Source organism: Thalassophryne amazonica, chromosome 16 (genome assembly GCF_902500255.1).
Source record: "Thalassophryne amazonica chromosome 16, fThaAma1.1, whole genome shotgun sequence".
Lineage (NCBI taxonomy): Eukaryota > Metazoa > Chordata > Actinopteri > Batrachoidiformes > Batrachoididae > Thalassophryne > Thalassophryne amazonica.
In genome coordinates, this window is record NC_047118.1 from 83,484,382 (window position 1) to 83,500,812 (window position 16,431).

General features: G+C 41.5%; 1 protein-coding gene across 1 annotated transcript in view; it reads right to left on the reverse strand.

Annotated features, from left to right (window-relative positions):
- Positions 1-15,779, reverse strand: part of LOC117528045 (ras-related protein Rab-35-like) — a 33,312-nt gene extending 17,533 nt beyond the window's left edge. The window contains exons 1-3 of the mRNA XM_034190564.1: positions 15,385-15,779; positions 11,627-12,235; positions 6,792-6,842 (exon numbers count right to left, since the gene is read on the reverse strand). Of these exons, the coding sequence (XP_034046455.1) occupies positions 6,792-6,842; positions 11,627-11,681 (106 nt within the window). The 5' untranslated portion in view covers positions 11,682-12,235; positions 15,385-15,779. The remainder of the gene's footprint in view (positions 1-6,791; positions 6,843-11,626; positions 12,236-15,384) is intronic.
- Between the last annotated feature and the right edge of the window lie 652 nt (positions 15,780-16,431).

Below are 16,431 nucleotides of genomic sequence, written 5' to 3' on the forward strand. Positions count from 1 at the left end.
CTTATGGACAAACACAATCTGGATATGCTGTTGTCACAAATTCAGAAGTATTGGATTCTGCTTCATTGCCATCGTCATTTTCAGCACAAGCAGCTGAATTAGTTGCTTTAACTGCAGCTTGCTATCTGTTTAAAGGTACGGCTGTATCAATTTATACAGACAGCCAGTACGCTTTCAGCACAGTGCATGTGTTTGCAAAACTGTGGGAGGAGCGTGGAATGGTGACATCATCTGGAAAGCCAGTGACTCATGCCACTCTCCTAACTGCCCTACTGCAAGCTGTGAAGTTGCCTCAACAAATTGCTATATGCAAATGTGCGGCTCACACCAAAGGCTCTGACAGTGTTTCAAAAGGAAATGACGTTGCTGACAAAACCGCAAAGGCGGCAACAGCTCTTTCTATTTTTCTCCTATATGACACCCCTCTGGATATGACCACAAAAGAAACCCATATTGCCAAAAAATATGTTTAAATGGGCAGCTATTATGAGCCATGGCGTGACGCATGTCTCATCAGGGGGTATGATATCGCAATTGCAATCTATTTTTTGTCTTTATGGGTTCGATGCATATGCAAAACAGCATTGTAGAGCATGCATGGCATGTGCAAAACACAACTCACAAGGCAATTTGAGACCCCAAAGAGGCAAATTTCCAACACCACAATATCCCTTTCAAGTGATTCATATGGATTATATACAGCTGAGTAAACATGAAGGGAAGGAATTTTGTTTAGTCATAATTGATGCCTTCTCAAAATGGGTAGAATTGTTCCCTACAAAACATGCAGGTGCACTTACAGTGGCTAAGGCATTGTGCAAAGACATCATTCCATGATTTGGAATACCAGAAACAGTCTATTCAGATAATGGAGCGCATTTTGTTAATACAATAGTGCAATACATAGGAGAAGCGCTACAGGTCAATCTCAAAAATCATTGTGCTTATCAACCACACAGTGCCGGATTAGTGGAAAGGACAAAGGGCACATAAAAGGGCGCAATAAAAATAAGATTAAGGAAATGTATAGAAGAGACAAAACAAACCTGGATTGAATGTTGGACCTAGTAAAATTGTATATGAGAATAACACCAACACCATCAGGGTTAACACCATTTGAGATACTTTATGGACGACCATATCGTCTACCAATTTTGACATGGATACTAAAACAGCAGATGAGGAACAAACATTAGCAAATTTTATGAAAAAGACATTAACACAGAAAGAGATAACTTAAACACATTTACTGCCGAATAATTTTGATCTTCCACAGGACGGCCTTCCAGTAGTCTAGCCAGGAGACTGGGTGTTCATCAGAGTCCAGTCCTCGTTGGGAAGGTCTATACCAAGTGCTGTTAACAACACCAACTGCAGTAAAGATAGCGGAGAGATCAACGTGGATACATCACTGTAAGATACAGCGTGTGTTGGCGGCCTCCACAGTGGAAGGGGAAGTCTGGCTACAAAGGGAGTCTATTTAATTAGCAATAGATTGTCTCAATGCCAGTGAAGCAGGGAGATCCTTGCACTATTAGGTGAGGTGGTTAACAACACTGTATCCTAGCAATCATGACTGAACTACAGCAGACCCCGGAGCGGCGTGCTCAGCGCCGCCGCTGCCGGACTGTTGGTAGGGCAGCCGGTTGCGTTGTGATCTTAGTGTGTTTCGTGCTCCTCGGATTCCTGGCCTGGTGGAATGGAATTACGTTACTAATTGTTATGTTTGTTCACAGATACCTATATCCTCAACACACCCAGCTCTGACGGCTAAACCGTACCCTGCTAGGGTGACAGAATGTCTTATCATACGGATGCATAATCAAACTGTATTTCGGGGGCAGCAGTTCTCAGCAAATCTGATAAGATGTAACACCACTTGCCTCAGTGCAACCACTTATATGATAGGGATTTCAACAGAGGACGTACAAGCGTGCCCAAGTGCTGCTCCATTGACTAGACTGAAGGGAAATGCAAAAATATCATCACGTTAAATTGTCATCACAACGGCCATTCCCAATTTGCTTTTACGGGACAGGGAATAAAAATGTAGGTAAAATTAAGAAACGTCTGTGTACCCAAACGTATGTTTTATCAAATAATTTAAGCCTAACCAAAACATAATATGTGGATGGTACTTATCTTCATCACATTGGACGGGGATGTAATTATACAGGCTCCTGTCCATGGGGAACGGATGAATCATGTGCTTATGTTAGTAAGTTTTTGCTACCACCTATAAATGGTACTCCGGTGTATGATGACATCTATTGGCTTTATGGTTCCAGACTGTACATGAGTCTCCCACCAAATTGGGGTGGTGTGTGTGCACCTACCCAGGTGACTGACCATACATATGTGGTAGGACCTCCACAGAGAAGAATGGCAGCACCAGACGGAGGAGATTGATATACCCAGATGTGTTACCACATGATCACATGTGGGGCTCGGATGTACTAAAGGACCAAAAAATTGTGGTCTGTAGGAGATAAAATAGCACATTCATTGTTCCCCTGGATAGGAGTGGGAAAAAATTCATTAATGATTGAAACTCTGAATTATCGATTGGGTCTGTTCATGAATGTAACTAAAAAAATAGTAGCAGCTCAAAACACTGAAATAGATGCTTTACGTACCATGGTGATGCAAAATCGCATGGTTTTAGACTTGCTTACTGGTTCACAGGGAGGAGTTTGTGTTCTGCTGAACACAACATGCTGTACTTTCATCCCAGACTCCATTCATTCAGTGGATATGCAGGACGCATTGGAAGAGCTGAATAAACTTCGTGATGCAATGCATAAAGACACCCTAGCCGTGAACCGGTGGAATCCCTGGTCCTGGTTGACTTCAGGACCATGTTGGCAGTTACTATTGAAAATGGTGACACCAGATATTATAGTCCTAATTCTGATTGGACTTTGCATGTGTTGTGTGATCCCTTATATCAAAACAATGGTTGGCAAAATGGTGTCAAATACATTTGTACAGTGTAATCTGGCCTTCCAACAAACTATGCCAAAATATCAAGCATTGAAACAGTCAGACCTTAGTGGAGAAAACTGTAATGACTGTACTGAGAATTATGATGATATTGAAAAGCTCACAACTCCAGTTCAAGCTTGAACTGTTGACGTGATGAGTTAACACACTCTTAGCCTATGAAGCTTTAGCTGAAAAAGTAATAAGACAAGTGGTGTAGTCGAATAATACAGAAAAAACAGTTCATTTATACCAGTCAGTAGGAGTGATGTATGGTGGTGGTGTGGTGATAACAGAATCTTTGACAGACTGCCACGAAATGTGTCAGGTTATTGTGCATTAATATCATTATTGTTACCCATGACCCCTGAAGACGTTACGACATATGCAGCCTCTCTTATTCCTGAGGATTGGCAGAAAGGCATAGCCAGACATAGGGTAAAAAGAGATTGGAAAGGAGTAGGAAATCCAACATATATTGACGCAATAGGAGTCCCCAGAGGAGTGCCTGACGAGTATAAACTGGTTGATCAAATAGCAGCTGGATTCGAATCTTCCATCTGTTGGTGGTGTTCAATTAATAAAAACGTGGACAGAATAGATTAAGTTAATAAACTAACTAACTAAGCTGGGTGATGCCTACTGTATGTTTAACAGGTGATAAACAGGTGGGAAATGTTAAGGATTTTATATATATATATATATATGTTATCACTGTTAAACATTTGTACCTTCGTCTTCTTTCTCATGAGAACGGTGTTGTGCTGTTTTGCACCTGTCTTAACCAAGCCTGAGAATTCAATTTTGTTTTAGCACTCTGGGGTCAATCTGAGCTGGGAATGAAGGGCTGGATGTACTTATTATTATAATATAACTTTGTTTTCGCAGCCTCTTAACGACTGGGAGTAAGAGAACGTTTTGACTGTTGTGATGTGGTGCTTAGTGTGAAGGAGTGTGAAGGACAGGACACTTCAGGCAGATGCAGAACAGCTGATAACTGCAACAGACGAACGAGATGTGCTGACCTGTGTAAAAGAAAGTGTCCTTCCTTACAGCTGCACTTATTGACGTATGCGTTTATGTTACGGGAAGAAACTTGTCTTGCGTCATCACCCCCACCCTTAGGACAAGTTTTTTGTTTATGTGATGAGGGCGTCTCTTAATAAAAAGAGCGGAAAAGCAGGCCAGACTTTAGTGTAGCCTTGGTGTACAGCCTGGCCGCACTCCGCGCGTAAAATTTGACTTTCTGTCTCACTGGTGTTTCTTGACTCTGTTTGTCTTGTTAAAGGTTTTAAAAATGTTTGGAGGAGAAAATACCCAACACCGGCCCGTTACATGAACACATATAAAACACATATAAATGCTTTATCTATCCTTATCTAGCCAGAGAACACACACCAATTAGCTAAACTGCAGGATTGTCTTACAGACATAAAGACATGGATGACCTCTAATTTCCTGCTTTTAAACTCAGATAAAAATGAAGTTATTGTACTTGGCCCCACAAATCTTAGAAACATGGTGTCTAACCAGATTCTTACTCTGGATGGCATTACCCTGACCTCTAGTAATACTGTGAGAAATCTTGGAGTCATTTTTTATCAGGATATGTCATTCAATGTGCATATTAAACAAATATGTAGGACTGCTTTTTTGCATTTGCGCAATATCTCTAAAATTAGAAAGGTCTTGTCTCAGAGTGATGCTGAAAAACTAATTCAAGCATTTATTTCCTCTAGGCTGGACTATTGTAATTCATTATTATCAGGTTGTCCTAAAAGTTCCCTGAAAAGCCTTCAGTTAATTCAAAATGCTGCAGCTAGAGTACTGACAGGGACTAGAAGGAGAGAGCATATCTCACCCATATTGGCCTCTCTTCATTGGCTTCCTGTTAATTCTAGAATAGAATTTAAAATTCTTCTTCTTACTTATAAGGTTTTGAATAATCAGGTCCCATCTTTCTGGAGATCTTTCGGTTCTGCTGGAGGTTTCTTCCTGTTAAAAGGGAGTTTTTCCTTCCCACTGTAGCCAAGTGTTTGCTCACAGGGGGTCGTTTTGACCGTTGGGGTTTTATATAATTATTGTATGGCCTTGCCTTACAATATAAAGCGCCTTGGGACAACTGTTTGTTGTGATTTGGCGCTATATAAAAAATTGATTGATTGATTGATCTTATCTTAGGGACCTCATAGTACCATATCACCCCAATAGAGCGCTTCACACTCAGACTGCAGGCTTACTTGTAGTTCCTAGGGTTTGTAAGAGTAGAATGGGAGGCAGAGCCTTCAGCTTTCAGGCTCCTCTCCTGTGGAACCAGCTCCCAATTCGGATCAGGGAGACAGACACCCTCTCTACTTTTAAGATTAGGCTTAAAACTTTCCTTTTTGCTAAAGCTTATAGTTAGGGCTGGATCAGGTGACCCTGAACCATCCCTTAGTTATGCTGCTATAGACTTAGACTGCTGGGGGGTTCCCATGATGCACTGTTTCTTTCTCTTTTTGCTCTGTATGCACCACTCTGCATTTAATCATTAGTGACTGATCTCTGCTCTCTTCCACAGCATGTCTTTTTCCTGGTTCTCTCCCTCAGTCCCAACCAGTCCCAGCAGAAGACTGCCCCTCCCTGAGCCTGGTTCTGCTGGAGGTTTCTTCCTGTTAAAAGGGAGTTTTTCCTTCCCACTGTCGCCAAGTGCTTGCTCACAGGGGGTTGTTTTGACCGTTGGGGTTTCTCTGTAATTATTGTATGGCTTTGCCTTACAATATAAAGCGCCTTGGGGCAACCGTTTGTTGTGATTTGGCGCTATATAAATGAAATTGATTTGATTTGATATAAAAGCACACACAAGGTAAAAACGTGGGATAGAAAAACCTTCATAGCTGCTGCATTACACAGCAGCAATGCAGGGAAAAAAACCCATCAGCACAAAAAACAATGATTACACACACAGACAGGAGAGGAAAGACGACAACCAAGATTTGAAAGTCCAGTTTATCAGAACACCCGGAGGCAGCCTTTAGGTGCCGTCAACGGCCTTGTTCATTTCATTGTGCAGGGAACATGTTCCTATGTGCATATGACAATAAAATTCTTTTGAATCCTTTGAACATTGCGTGATGATTTACCCTCTTTTAAGAGTTTGATAATCCTCTCTTTTGTTTCAATTGACATCTCTCATGTTGGAGCCATGATTCATGTCAGTCCACTTGGTGCAACAGCTCTCCAAGGTGTGATCACTCCTTTTTAGATGCAGACTAATGAGCAGATCTGATTTGATGCAGGTGTTAGTTTTGGGGATGAAAATTTACAGGGTGATTCCATAATTTTTTCCTCAGAATTGAGTGATTCCATATTTTTTTCCTCTGCTTGGTCTAAAAAAGTAACCGTTACTGACTGCCACAATTTTTTTCCCTGATTTCTTATAGTGTTTCTTAAAGCCAGAAAGTTGCCATTTGAAATGACTTTAGTTTTGTGTCATGTCTGTGATCTGCTTTTTTTCTACAAAATTAAACAACTGAATGAACATCCTCTGAGGCCGGTGATTCCATAATTATTGCCAGGGGTTGTAGTTGACTCAAAGAATCTGTTCCTCCTCCAACAAAAAAATAATTAGCAACAGTTATTAACAAAACAACGCGAAATAACAGCAGCTTTCCCCCATAAAACCATAACATGACCCATTCTAAATCTGAATACAATGTGACAACAGTGGACCAGATGAACTGGTTTACTCCTCTGAGATGATCAACAAATGTGAATTTTTGGACTCAACAAATGTACTGTAATTTGTCTTGCAAGTGGCTTGAACTCACCAGAGAAGGAGTTGTCTGCGAAGCGTAGCAACAGGCTGCTCTTCCCCACATCTGTGACACACGAGGACGACACGTGAGTGACTGACATAAACGTGACCACTCAGGAACACACATGTACAGTGCATCCATGTTTTCCACATTTTGTTATGTTACAGCCTTGTTCAAAAATGGAGTAAATTCATTTTCCCCCTCAAACGTCTACTCACAACACCCCATAATGACAACATGGAAAAAAAAATGTTTAGAATTTTTTGCAAATTTATTAGAAATAAAACTAAGAACTCAAATGTACACAAGTATTCACATCCTTTGCTCAATACTTTGTTGATGCACCTCTGGCAGCAGTTACAGCCTCAAGTCTTCTTGAGTATGACGCCACAAGATTGGTGCACCTATCTTTGGGCAGTTTTGTCCATTCCTCTTTGCAGCACCTCTCAAGCTCCATCAGGCTGGATGGGGAGTGTTGGTGCACAGACATTTTCAGATCTCTCAAGAGATGTTCAATCAGATTCAGGACTGGGCTCTGGCTGGGCCACTCAAGGACGTTCACAGAGTTGTCCTGAAACCACTCCTTTGATATCTTGTCTGTGTGCTTAGGGCCATTGTCCTGCTGACAGATGAACTGTCGTCCCAGTCTGAGGTCAAGAGCACTCTGGAGCAGGTTTTCATCCAGGATGTGTCTGTACGTTGCTGCTGCTGAAAAACATCCTCACAGCATGATGTTGCCACCACGCTTCACTGTAGGGATGGTGCCTGGTTTCCTCCAAACATGACACCTGGAATTCACACCAACGAGTTCAATACTTGTCTCATCAGACCAGAAAATTTTGTTTCTCATGGTCTGAGAGTCCCTCAGGTGTCTTTTGTCAAACTCCAGGTGGGCTGCCATGTGCCTTTTACTAAGGAGTGGCTTCTGTCTGGCCACTCTATCATACAGGCCTGATTGGTGGATTGCTGCAGAGATGGTTGTCCTTCTGGAAAGTTGTCCTCTCTCCACAGTAGGAATGCTGGAGCTCTGACAGAGTGACCATCAGGTTCTTGGTCACCTCCCTGACTAAGGCTCTTCTCCCCCAAACACTCAGCTTAGACATGCGGCCAGCTCTTGGAAGAGTCCTGGTGGATCTGAACTTCTTTCATTTATGGATGATGGAGGCCACTGTGCTCATTAGGACCTTCACAGCAGCAGGAATGTTTCTCTACCCTTCCCCAGATTTGTGCCTCAAGACAATCCTGTCTCAGAGGTCTACAGACAATTCCTTTGACTTCATGATTGGTTTGTGCTCTGACTGTCAACTGTGGGACCTTATATGTAGACAGGTGTGTGTCTTTCCAAATCATGTCCAATCAACTGAATTTACCCCAGGTGGACTCCAATTAAGCTGCAGAAACATCTCAAGGATGATCAGTGGAAACAGGAAGCAGCTGAGCTCAATTTTGTACATGTGATTTTTATTTTTTTATTTTTTGTTTTTTAATAAATTTGCAAAAATCTTAAAAAAAAAAAAAACTTGTTTCACATTGTCATTATGGGGTATTGTGCGTCAAATTTTGAGGGGAAAAAATTCATCAATTTTGGAATAAGGGCGTAACATAACAAAATGTGGAAAAAGTGAAACACTGAACACTTACCGGATGCACTGTATCAATCAATCAATCAACTTTTTTCTTATATAGTGCCAAATCACAACAAACAGTTGCCCCAAGGCGCTCCACATTGTAAGGCAAGGCCATACAATAATTATGAAAAACCCCAACGGTCAAAACGACCCCCTATGAGCAAGCACTTGGCCACAGTGGGAAGGAAAAACTCCCTTTTAACAGGAAGAAACCTCCAGCAGAACCAGGCTCAGGGAGGGGCAGTCTTCTGCTGAGACTGGTTGGGGCTGAGGGAAAGAACCAGGAAAAAGACATGTCGAGAAGGGGGGCAGAGATCGATAACTAATGATTAAATGCAGAGTGATGCATACGGAGCAAAAAGAGAAAGAAACAGTGCATCATGGGAACCCCCCCACAGTCTACGTCTATGTATGTACATAAATTCAAAGGGGTTCGACATGTGTGCTGCAGTTTATGTTGCCAATAGGGAGAATCTTTTTCTTTTGGCTCTGCCCATTAGCAGGTCAATACAAAGGATCATCTGTTTTCATCTCACCCTGTCCTCTGCATCATCATCTATCATACCAACCACCAGCATGTCCTCATTCACAACATCCACACACCTCTTCCTCAACCTCAATCTTCTCTTCCTGTCTGGCAGCTCCATACTCAGCATCCTTCTCATTATATACCCTGCATTTTTCTTCTGTGCATGTCCAACCATCTCAATCTCACCTCTTTCACACTCTCGCATGTACTCAGTTTTGCTCCAACACACTAATTCTCCTTCTCTCCAAGGTGTACATCCACTGCTCAAGAATCATCTCAACCAGCTCCCTACAGATCACAACATCACTAAAAAAAAAATGATGGTAAAAAGCCATCACTTGACCCAGCTATCTTAGCTAATTATAGGCCAATCTCCAACCTTCCTTTTCTCTCAAAAATTCTTGAAAGGGTAGTTGTAAAACAGCTAACTGATCATCTGCAGAGGAATGGTCTATTTGAAGAGTTTCAGTCAGGTTTTAGAATTCATCATAGTACAGAAACAGCATTAGTGAAGGTTACAAATGATCTTCTTATGGCCTCAGACAGTGGACTCATCTCTGTGCTTGTTCTGTTAGACCTCAGTGCTGCTTTTGATACTGTTGACCATAAAATTTTATTACAGAGATTAGAGCATGCCATAGGTATTAAAGGCACTGCGCTGCGGTGGTTTGAATCATATTTGTCTAATACATTACAATTTGTTCATGTAAATGGGGAATCTTCTTCACAGACTAAAGTTAATTATGGAGTTCCACAAGGTTCTGTGCTAGGACCAATTTTATTCACTTTATACATGCTTCCCTTAGGTAGTATTATTAGACGGTATTGCTTAAATTTTCATTGTTACGCAGATGATACCCAGCTTTATCTATCCATGAAGCCAGAGGACACACACCAATTAGCTAAACTGCAGGATTGTCTTACAGACATAAAGACATGGATGACCTCTAATTTCCTGCTTTTAAACTCAGATAAAACTGAAGTTATTGTACTTGGCCCCACAAATCTTAGAAACATGGTGTCTAACCAGATCCTTACTCTGGATGGCATTACCCTGACCTCTAGTAATACTGTGAGAAATCTTGGAGCCATTTTTGATCAGGATATGTCATTCAAAGCGCATATTAAACAAATATGTAGGACTGCTTTTTTGCATTTACGCAATATCTCTAAAATCAGAAAGGTCTTGTCTCAGAGTGATGCTGAAAAACTAATTCATGCATTTATTTCCTCTAGGCTGGACTATTGTAATTCATTATCAGGTTGTCCTAAAAGTTCCCTAAAAAGCCTTCAGTTAATTCAAAATGCTGCAGCTAGAGTACTGACGGGGACTAGAAGGAGAGAGCATATCTCACCCATATTGGCCTCTCTTCATTGGCTTCCTGTTAATTCTAGAATAGAATTTAAAATTCTTCTTCTTACTTATAAGGTTTTGAATAATCAGGTCCCATCTTATCTTAGGGACCTCGTAGTACCATATCACCCCAATAGAGTGCTTCGCTCTCAGACTGCAGGCTTACTTGTAGTTCCTAGGGTTTGTAAGAGTAGAATGGGAGGCAGAGCCTTCAGCTTTCAGGCTCCTCTCCTGTGGAACCAGCTCCCAATTCAGATCAGGGAGACAGACACCCTCTCTACTTTTAAGATTAGGCTTAAAACTTTCCTTTTTGCTAAATCTTATAGTTAGGGCTGGATCAGGTGACCCTGAACCATCCCTTAGTTATGCTGCTATAGACGTAGACTGCTGGGGGGTTCCCATGATGCACTTTCTTTCTCTTTTTGCTCTGTATGCACCACTCTGCATTTAATCATTAGTGATCGATCTCTGCTCCCCTCCACAGCATGTCTTTTTCCTGGTTCTCTCCCTCAGCCCCAACCAGTCCCAGCAGAAGACTGCCCCTCCCTGAGCCTGGTTCTGCTGGAGGTTTCTTCCTGTTAAAAGGGAGTTTTTCCTTCCCACTGTAGCCAAATGCTTGCTCACAGGGGTCGTTTTGACCGTTGGGGTTTTACATAATTATTGTATGGCCTTGCCTTACAATATAAAGCGCCTTGGGGCAACTGTTTGTTGTGATTTGGCGCTATATAAAAAAATTGATTGATTGATTGAACATCTGTAAACATCATAGCCCATGGAGGCTTACACTGTGGTCTTCCTCCTTCAGTTTACACCATCTAATCCTGAGTTCATCTCTTGCACTCGTTCTCCTCCACAGTAATTTATAATCTACCATCCAATACCATCTCGGCTCTCTCAACATCCCTCCACTCAGACGTTCTCACGTGCTCCTCTAGCTTCTTAAAATACCACCTGTTTTTCTTATTTGAAAACCTCGTTAGAGCAGTAATAAAGGGAAAGTGTGAGTCAAAATAAACTCTAACCAAATAAACAAACTGTACTAATGATGTGCTGTGAATTAATGTTTTACTGACAAGTGTTTCTAATATTTTGTCCAGCTAATTTCCAGAGATGAACCAAAACTCAAGTGTCGATTCAAAAATACAGCAGTACTGAACTGAATTAACACCCAACATTACAACGATGTTTATTTTCCTCAAATTACTGAGAGTTCAAATACTGAACAGTCAATAGATTCACTTGTCTACACAACTCTGCTGTGTACTCCTCTACAAACAGTGCAATATTTGGTGTGTGTGTGTGTGACATTAATCTTGAATGAGCCTGTTTGACTAACTCGAGTCTCCAATGATGAGCAGTTTGAAGAGATGATTGTAGTCCTTCGCCGCCATTTGGACGACCTCACGGAAAACCAGTTTGACAGGAGGTGATGGTCCTACGATCCACACAAAACCTTCTCAATCCACCTCTGGATCAGAACAGTGCACAAGTTCCTCCAAAAATCAGAGTCGTCTTCACTCCAAAATGTGGACATTTCTAGTTATGTCATGTGGTCTTTCAGATCAAACATTCACATTGTTTTTGGTGTTGCAGAGAGCTTCTGCACCACTCGGCCTTTAGGATTCATGCTGCAACATCATGAAGCTCCACATGGATCCACTTCATTTCCACGGCCACCCAGTGACACTCCTGCAGGCACAGACTCACTTCACGGTTACCGTTCCGTCAGCGCTGCGTTTGTGTGTCACGTCTTCACAGGATGTCTGTGCAAAAACCAGAGTGCAGCTGAGCCGATGCAGTTATGGATGGGGAGCTTTTTTCACGTCTATCTCCCTTTCCAGAAGAAGCATCAAACTTTTATAAGCACCTCCTGAAGTTCCTTTAATTTGACTTCCCTATTTGCTGTGGCGGAGTCTTCATCCTGCTTCTTTAGGTCAAAGGAACACTGAGGAAAAAAAAAAGGAAAATGAAAAAGAAGCAGTCAGGACACTCAGAGGTGATTGTCACTTTTTGACTGCTGAAGGAGAAGCCCAGGGTAAAATATGACTACAGGAATGTTCACACAAATGGACTCTGGTCCTAGACAGGAGATGCAACCTGAAAGACACTGGAAACCGTAAGGTAGTGGACAGAAGAACCAGACAGCATCAGATGGTGGTTTGTGGAATGATTTTGGAGGTGAAAAAGAGGAAGAGAGTGAGAGTTGAACCAAGGATCAGACGGTGGAAGACTGTCATGAAATCCAGAGAGGAGGTGAGAGAGGCAGTGGATGGAGGTGAAGTGATTTTGGACAATTGGATAAGTGCTACAGAAACAGTGAGGCAAGCCAACTTGGAAGGTAATGGATGCTACGTCTGGACAGAGGAAGGAAGACGAGGAGACTTGATGGTCAAAGAAAAATCTAAAAAGGAAGAAGTTGGCAAAAAGAATAGGGATAGTTAGAAAGATGATGAAAGCAGGCGGGAGTACAAGAAGATGCAGCAGAAGGTGAAAAGAGAAGTGTCCAAGGCATTGGAAAACAGCAAGAAGGATATCAAGTTCAACACTAAGGAAGGAAAAAGGATGTGCAGTAGGTTATGGTGATAAAGAAAGCAGATGAAAATCTACCGACAAGCCATGAAAGTGTGTTGAAAAGAGGGAGTATGGACAAGATCAGACAGGAGTCTCCATGGACTATGATGTTTGTAGATTATGGATCTGTAGTGAGAGTAGAGAGCAGGCTGAGTCTGGAGACATGGAGATATGCTCTGGAGAGCAAAGGAATGAAAATCAGTAGGAGCAAGACTGAGTACATGGGTGATTCTTAGACTATGGGCACTTATTATGTCCTTTGATCATATTGTATGAAAAACAGAAAAAAGGGGAAATTTCACACTTTTATAGTTATCTTTACAGTGAAAGTGTGTTAAGAAATTTGTTCTAGTAGTCTATGATGACTTTTTCACCTTTTTTCCAGCATCATTATATGCAAATATTGCCGTTTTGTGCTTGTCCCAGACCCAAACTTTTGATCTTCAATCATAAAAATGAATGGTAAAGAAACGTTTTTCTAATGTTTTAAAATATCTCTGAATAAAATATCAGTAAAATAATCAAAACATAATTGGGGTATTCAATGTCATACAATTGTTGTGATTTTTTTAAACAAAATGTAGTTGTCCCACACTATTGCCGTAATTTCCACCACAACACTGTAATGTCCCTAAACAGTTTGTATGAAAGATTGTTTGGGTAGTTTCTATGGAGATAAACAGTGACATCAGAGCACATGTATATAGCGCCAAATCACAACAAACAGTTGCCCCAAGGCGCTTCATATTGTAAGGCAATGGTGTGGTGGAAATTACATTTACGAGGCCAATAGTGCCCGTAGTTAAAGAATCACCCACATGTGTGTGAATGGGAGGGAGCTCGGTGGAATAGTGCAGTTACAAGGAGTAGAAGTGGTGAAAGTAGATGAGTTTAAATATTTTGGGTCAACTGTCCAAAGTACGGAGTGGCTATACGCCCATCTGTTGGTTCAATAAAGTAAATATGCAAGCATATATGCCCAACCACAACCGAACAGTGAATGCACTTGTAAGTTCACCTCCAGTTTCAACGTGGGGGGGGGGTATTTTCTCACTGGCTGCGGGAGGGTTTGCAGCCCACGGAGGGGCTGTGATTTTAAGCGGTTCTCTTTGGCTCGTCACACCCAGGGAACTGTGTGAAACTAACACCATCTTACAGGCAACAAGCAGCATTTTGTTCATAAAAACTGTTTTGTCGTCGTTAACAGGCTTCCTTTCAAGTTTGCTTAAAAGGAAGTAGTTAGTAGTTTGCTTATGAAGTTTGTCTGCTTTCATCCACTGCAGTGTTTTTTTTCTTGCAGTAATTAAAGACAGCGCCGTAAAAAAAATGTGTCAAACATACGCCACTTTTCACGCCACAATAGAGTCTTAAAAAAGTGATCACGGTTGGGCGAATAAGGTAAGACATTATATTTATCTTCCCAACAGTTGGGCGTGTAATGTTCAATGTATGACTTATCTCCCCAATGGTTGGGCGAATAGCCTTTGTCTCCAAAGTAATGGAGAGTGTGGTAGAGAGGTGAAGATGAGAGAACAGGCAGGATGGAGTGGAGAAAGGTGGAGGTGCAGTAGGTGGTGACTGAAGAATATCAGCAAGAGTGAAGGGGAAAGTTTAAAGACAGTAGCGAGTCCAGCTATGTTGTACGGTTTAGAGACGGTGGCACTAACAAAAAGACAGGAGGCAGAGCTGAAGATGTTGAGATTCTCTTTGGGAGTGACGAGAATGGACAAGATTAGGAATGAACATATCAGAGAGACAGCTCAGATGGGACAGTTTGGACACAAAGTCAGAGAGGTGAGATTGAGATGGTTTGGACATGTGCAGAGGAGTGACCCAGAGTATATAGGGAGAAGGATGCTGAGGATGGAACCACCAGGCAGGAGGAGAAGAGGGAGGACAAAGAGGTGGTTTATGGATGTGCTGAGGGAGGACATGCAGGTGGTTGGTGAGACAGAAAAAGATATAGAGGACAGGGTGAGATGGAAATGACTGATCTGCTTTGGGGACCGTTAATGGGAGCAGCCGAAAAAAAAAAAGAGGAAGATGATTTTGTTTGGGATCAGATGATGATGCTGAGAGACACAACAAAGAGTGATTCAACATTTAAAAAAAACAGGAAATATCAGAAGCATGATCAAACAGTCTGAAATAAGTTATTAAAAGTGGGAAATAAGCCTTTAAAGTTACCGTTTTACTTGTATTTTGCTTTGCAGTTCTGAGCTGAGATTCTTGAGTCACGTGATGAGATCGACCGCCGGACCCGGAAGTGAGTGTGTAAAGTTTGAAGATTTCTCCCAACAACAGAAGACAAAACATAAGATCTGCGCTTTAAGTGAGCAGCATCGTGCTGTCAGGAGACAAACCTGATTAAAGTGTCACGTGTTCCCACCGCAGACTGACGCTGTGACCAAACACCGTCAATAATCAAATATTTGGTTTCTCTGTGAAACAAGCTGAACTTTTTTTTTTTTTTTTTTACGTCCTACAGACTCAAACCTGTGAGTAATCTTTTAAAAGACTCACCGTGGCCGTGGAAAGTGTCGCTCTGTGCCGCTGGAAGGCCGCGGACCAGCTGACCACACCTGTGTCGTGCTGCGTTCAAAGCCCGTGGGAACAACGACACCTATCTCCACGGGCACGCCTGATTTCACCAAACTGCTTTTTCTTTCCTCAGTAAAGTTTTAAGAAAAAAAAAAATCCAACCCGAAAGACACAAACTAGCTCTTTATCTTAAAACGGTGTTTGAAGAAAAAAAAAATCACGTGCCAAAAACGTGCAAAAACCAAAACTAAAGATCCTGGAACCGTCGAAACAAAAAAAAAAAAAAAACTTTATTTCAACAAATACAATAATGAACAAAGCACAAGGCCACAAAAAAAGTCACAGTATCACCGTTATAAATTGAAAGCGATATACAAGAAAAATAAAAAAGAAGGAGTCGAAACAAAAAATGACAGTATTCCGGTTACAACATCTGCACATCATGTGGTTCGGTGTCGCAACGCAGAGGCGGGACGGGGCGTGGCCGCGGGGGACGACACACGTGACTCCTGACGTTTCCGTTGAGTGACGGCCATGGATACAAAAGAAGCTAGAAGGCGGCCATCTTTATTCACCAAATCAAAAGATAATCCACGAGTATTCGATAAAAAAGACAATTAGAACTACACTTAAGATTTTCTTTTTAAAGGACACATTCTTAAAATAACTGCACTAATTTAGGTTTATTACCATTTATATATACAACACATGAATTTGTTCACTCATGTTTTCACATTACTTTAAAAAGGAATAACTCACATCATCATTCAAGGCCAGTATTTCCATGATGATCCAGAATTGGGTACTGTAGACTCATTTGAGGGTGAGCGATAAAGAGGTTAAAAGAAAGCGCATATGATGCAAAAATTGCCCCATTATCATTATTTACATTAAATTTCGCTAAAACTTACCGACACAACCTCTCCCATTTGCCTTGTCTTTCCTTCTCCACTGGGAAACAAACAATCAAAAAAAAACCTGCCACTTTTCACTTCTACTCATCATTGCAGCCCAAAACAAAACAGTACG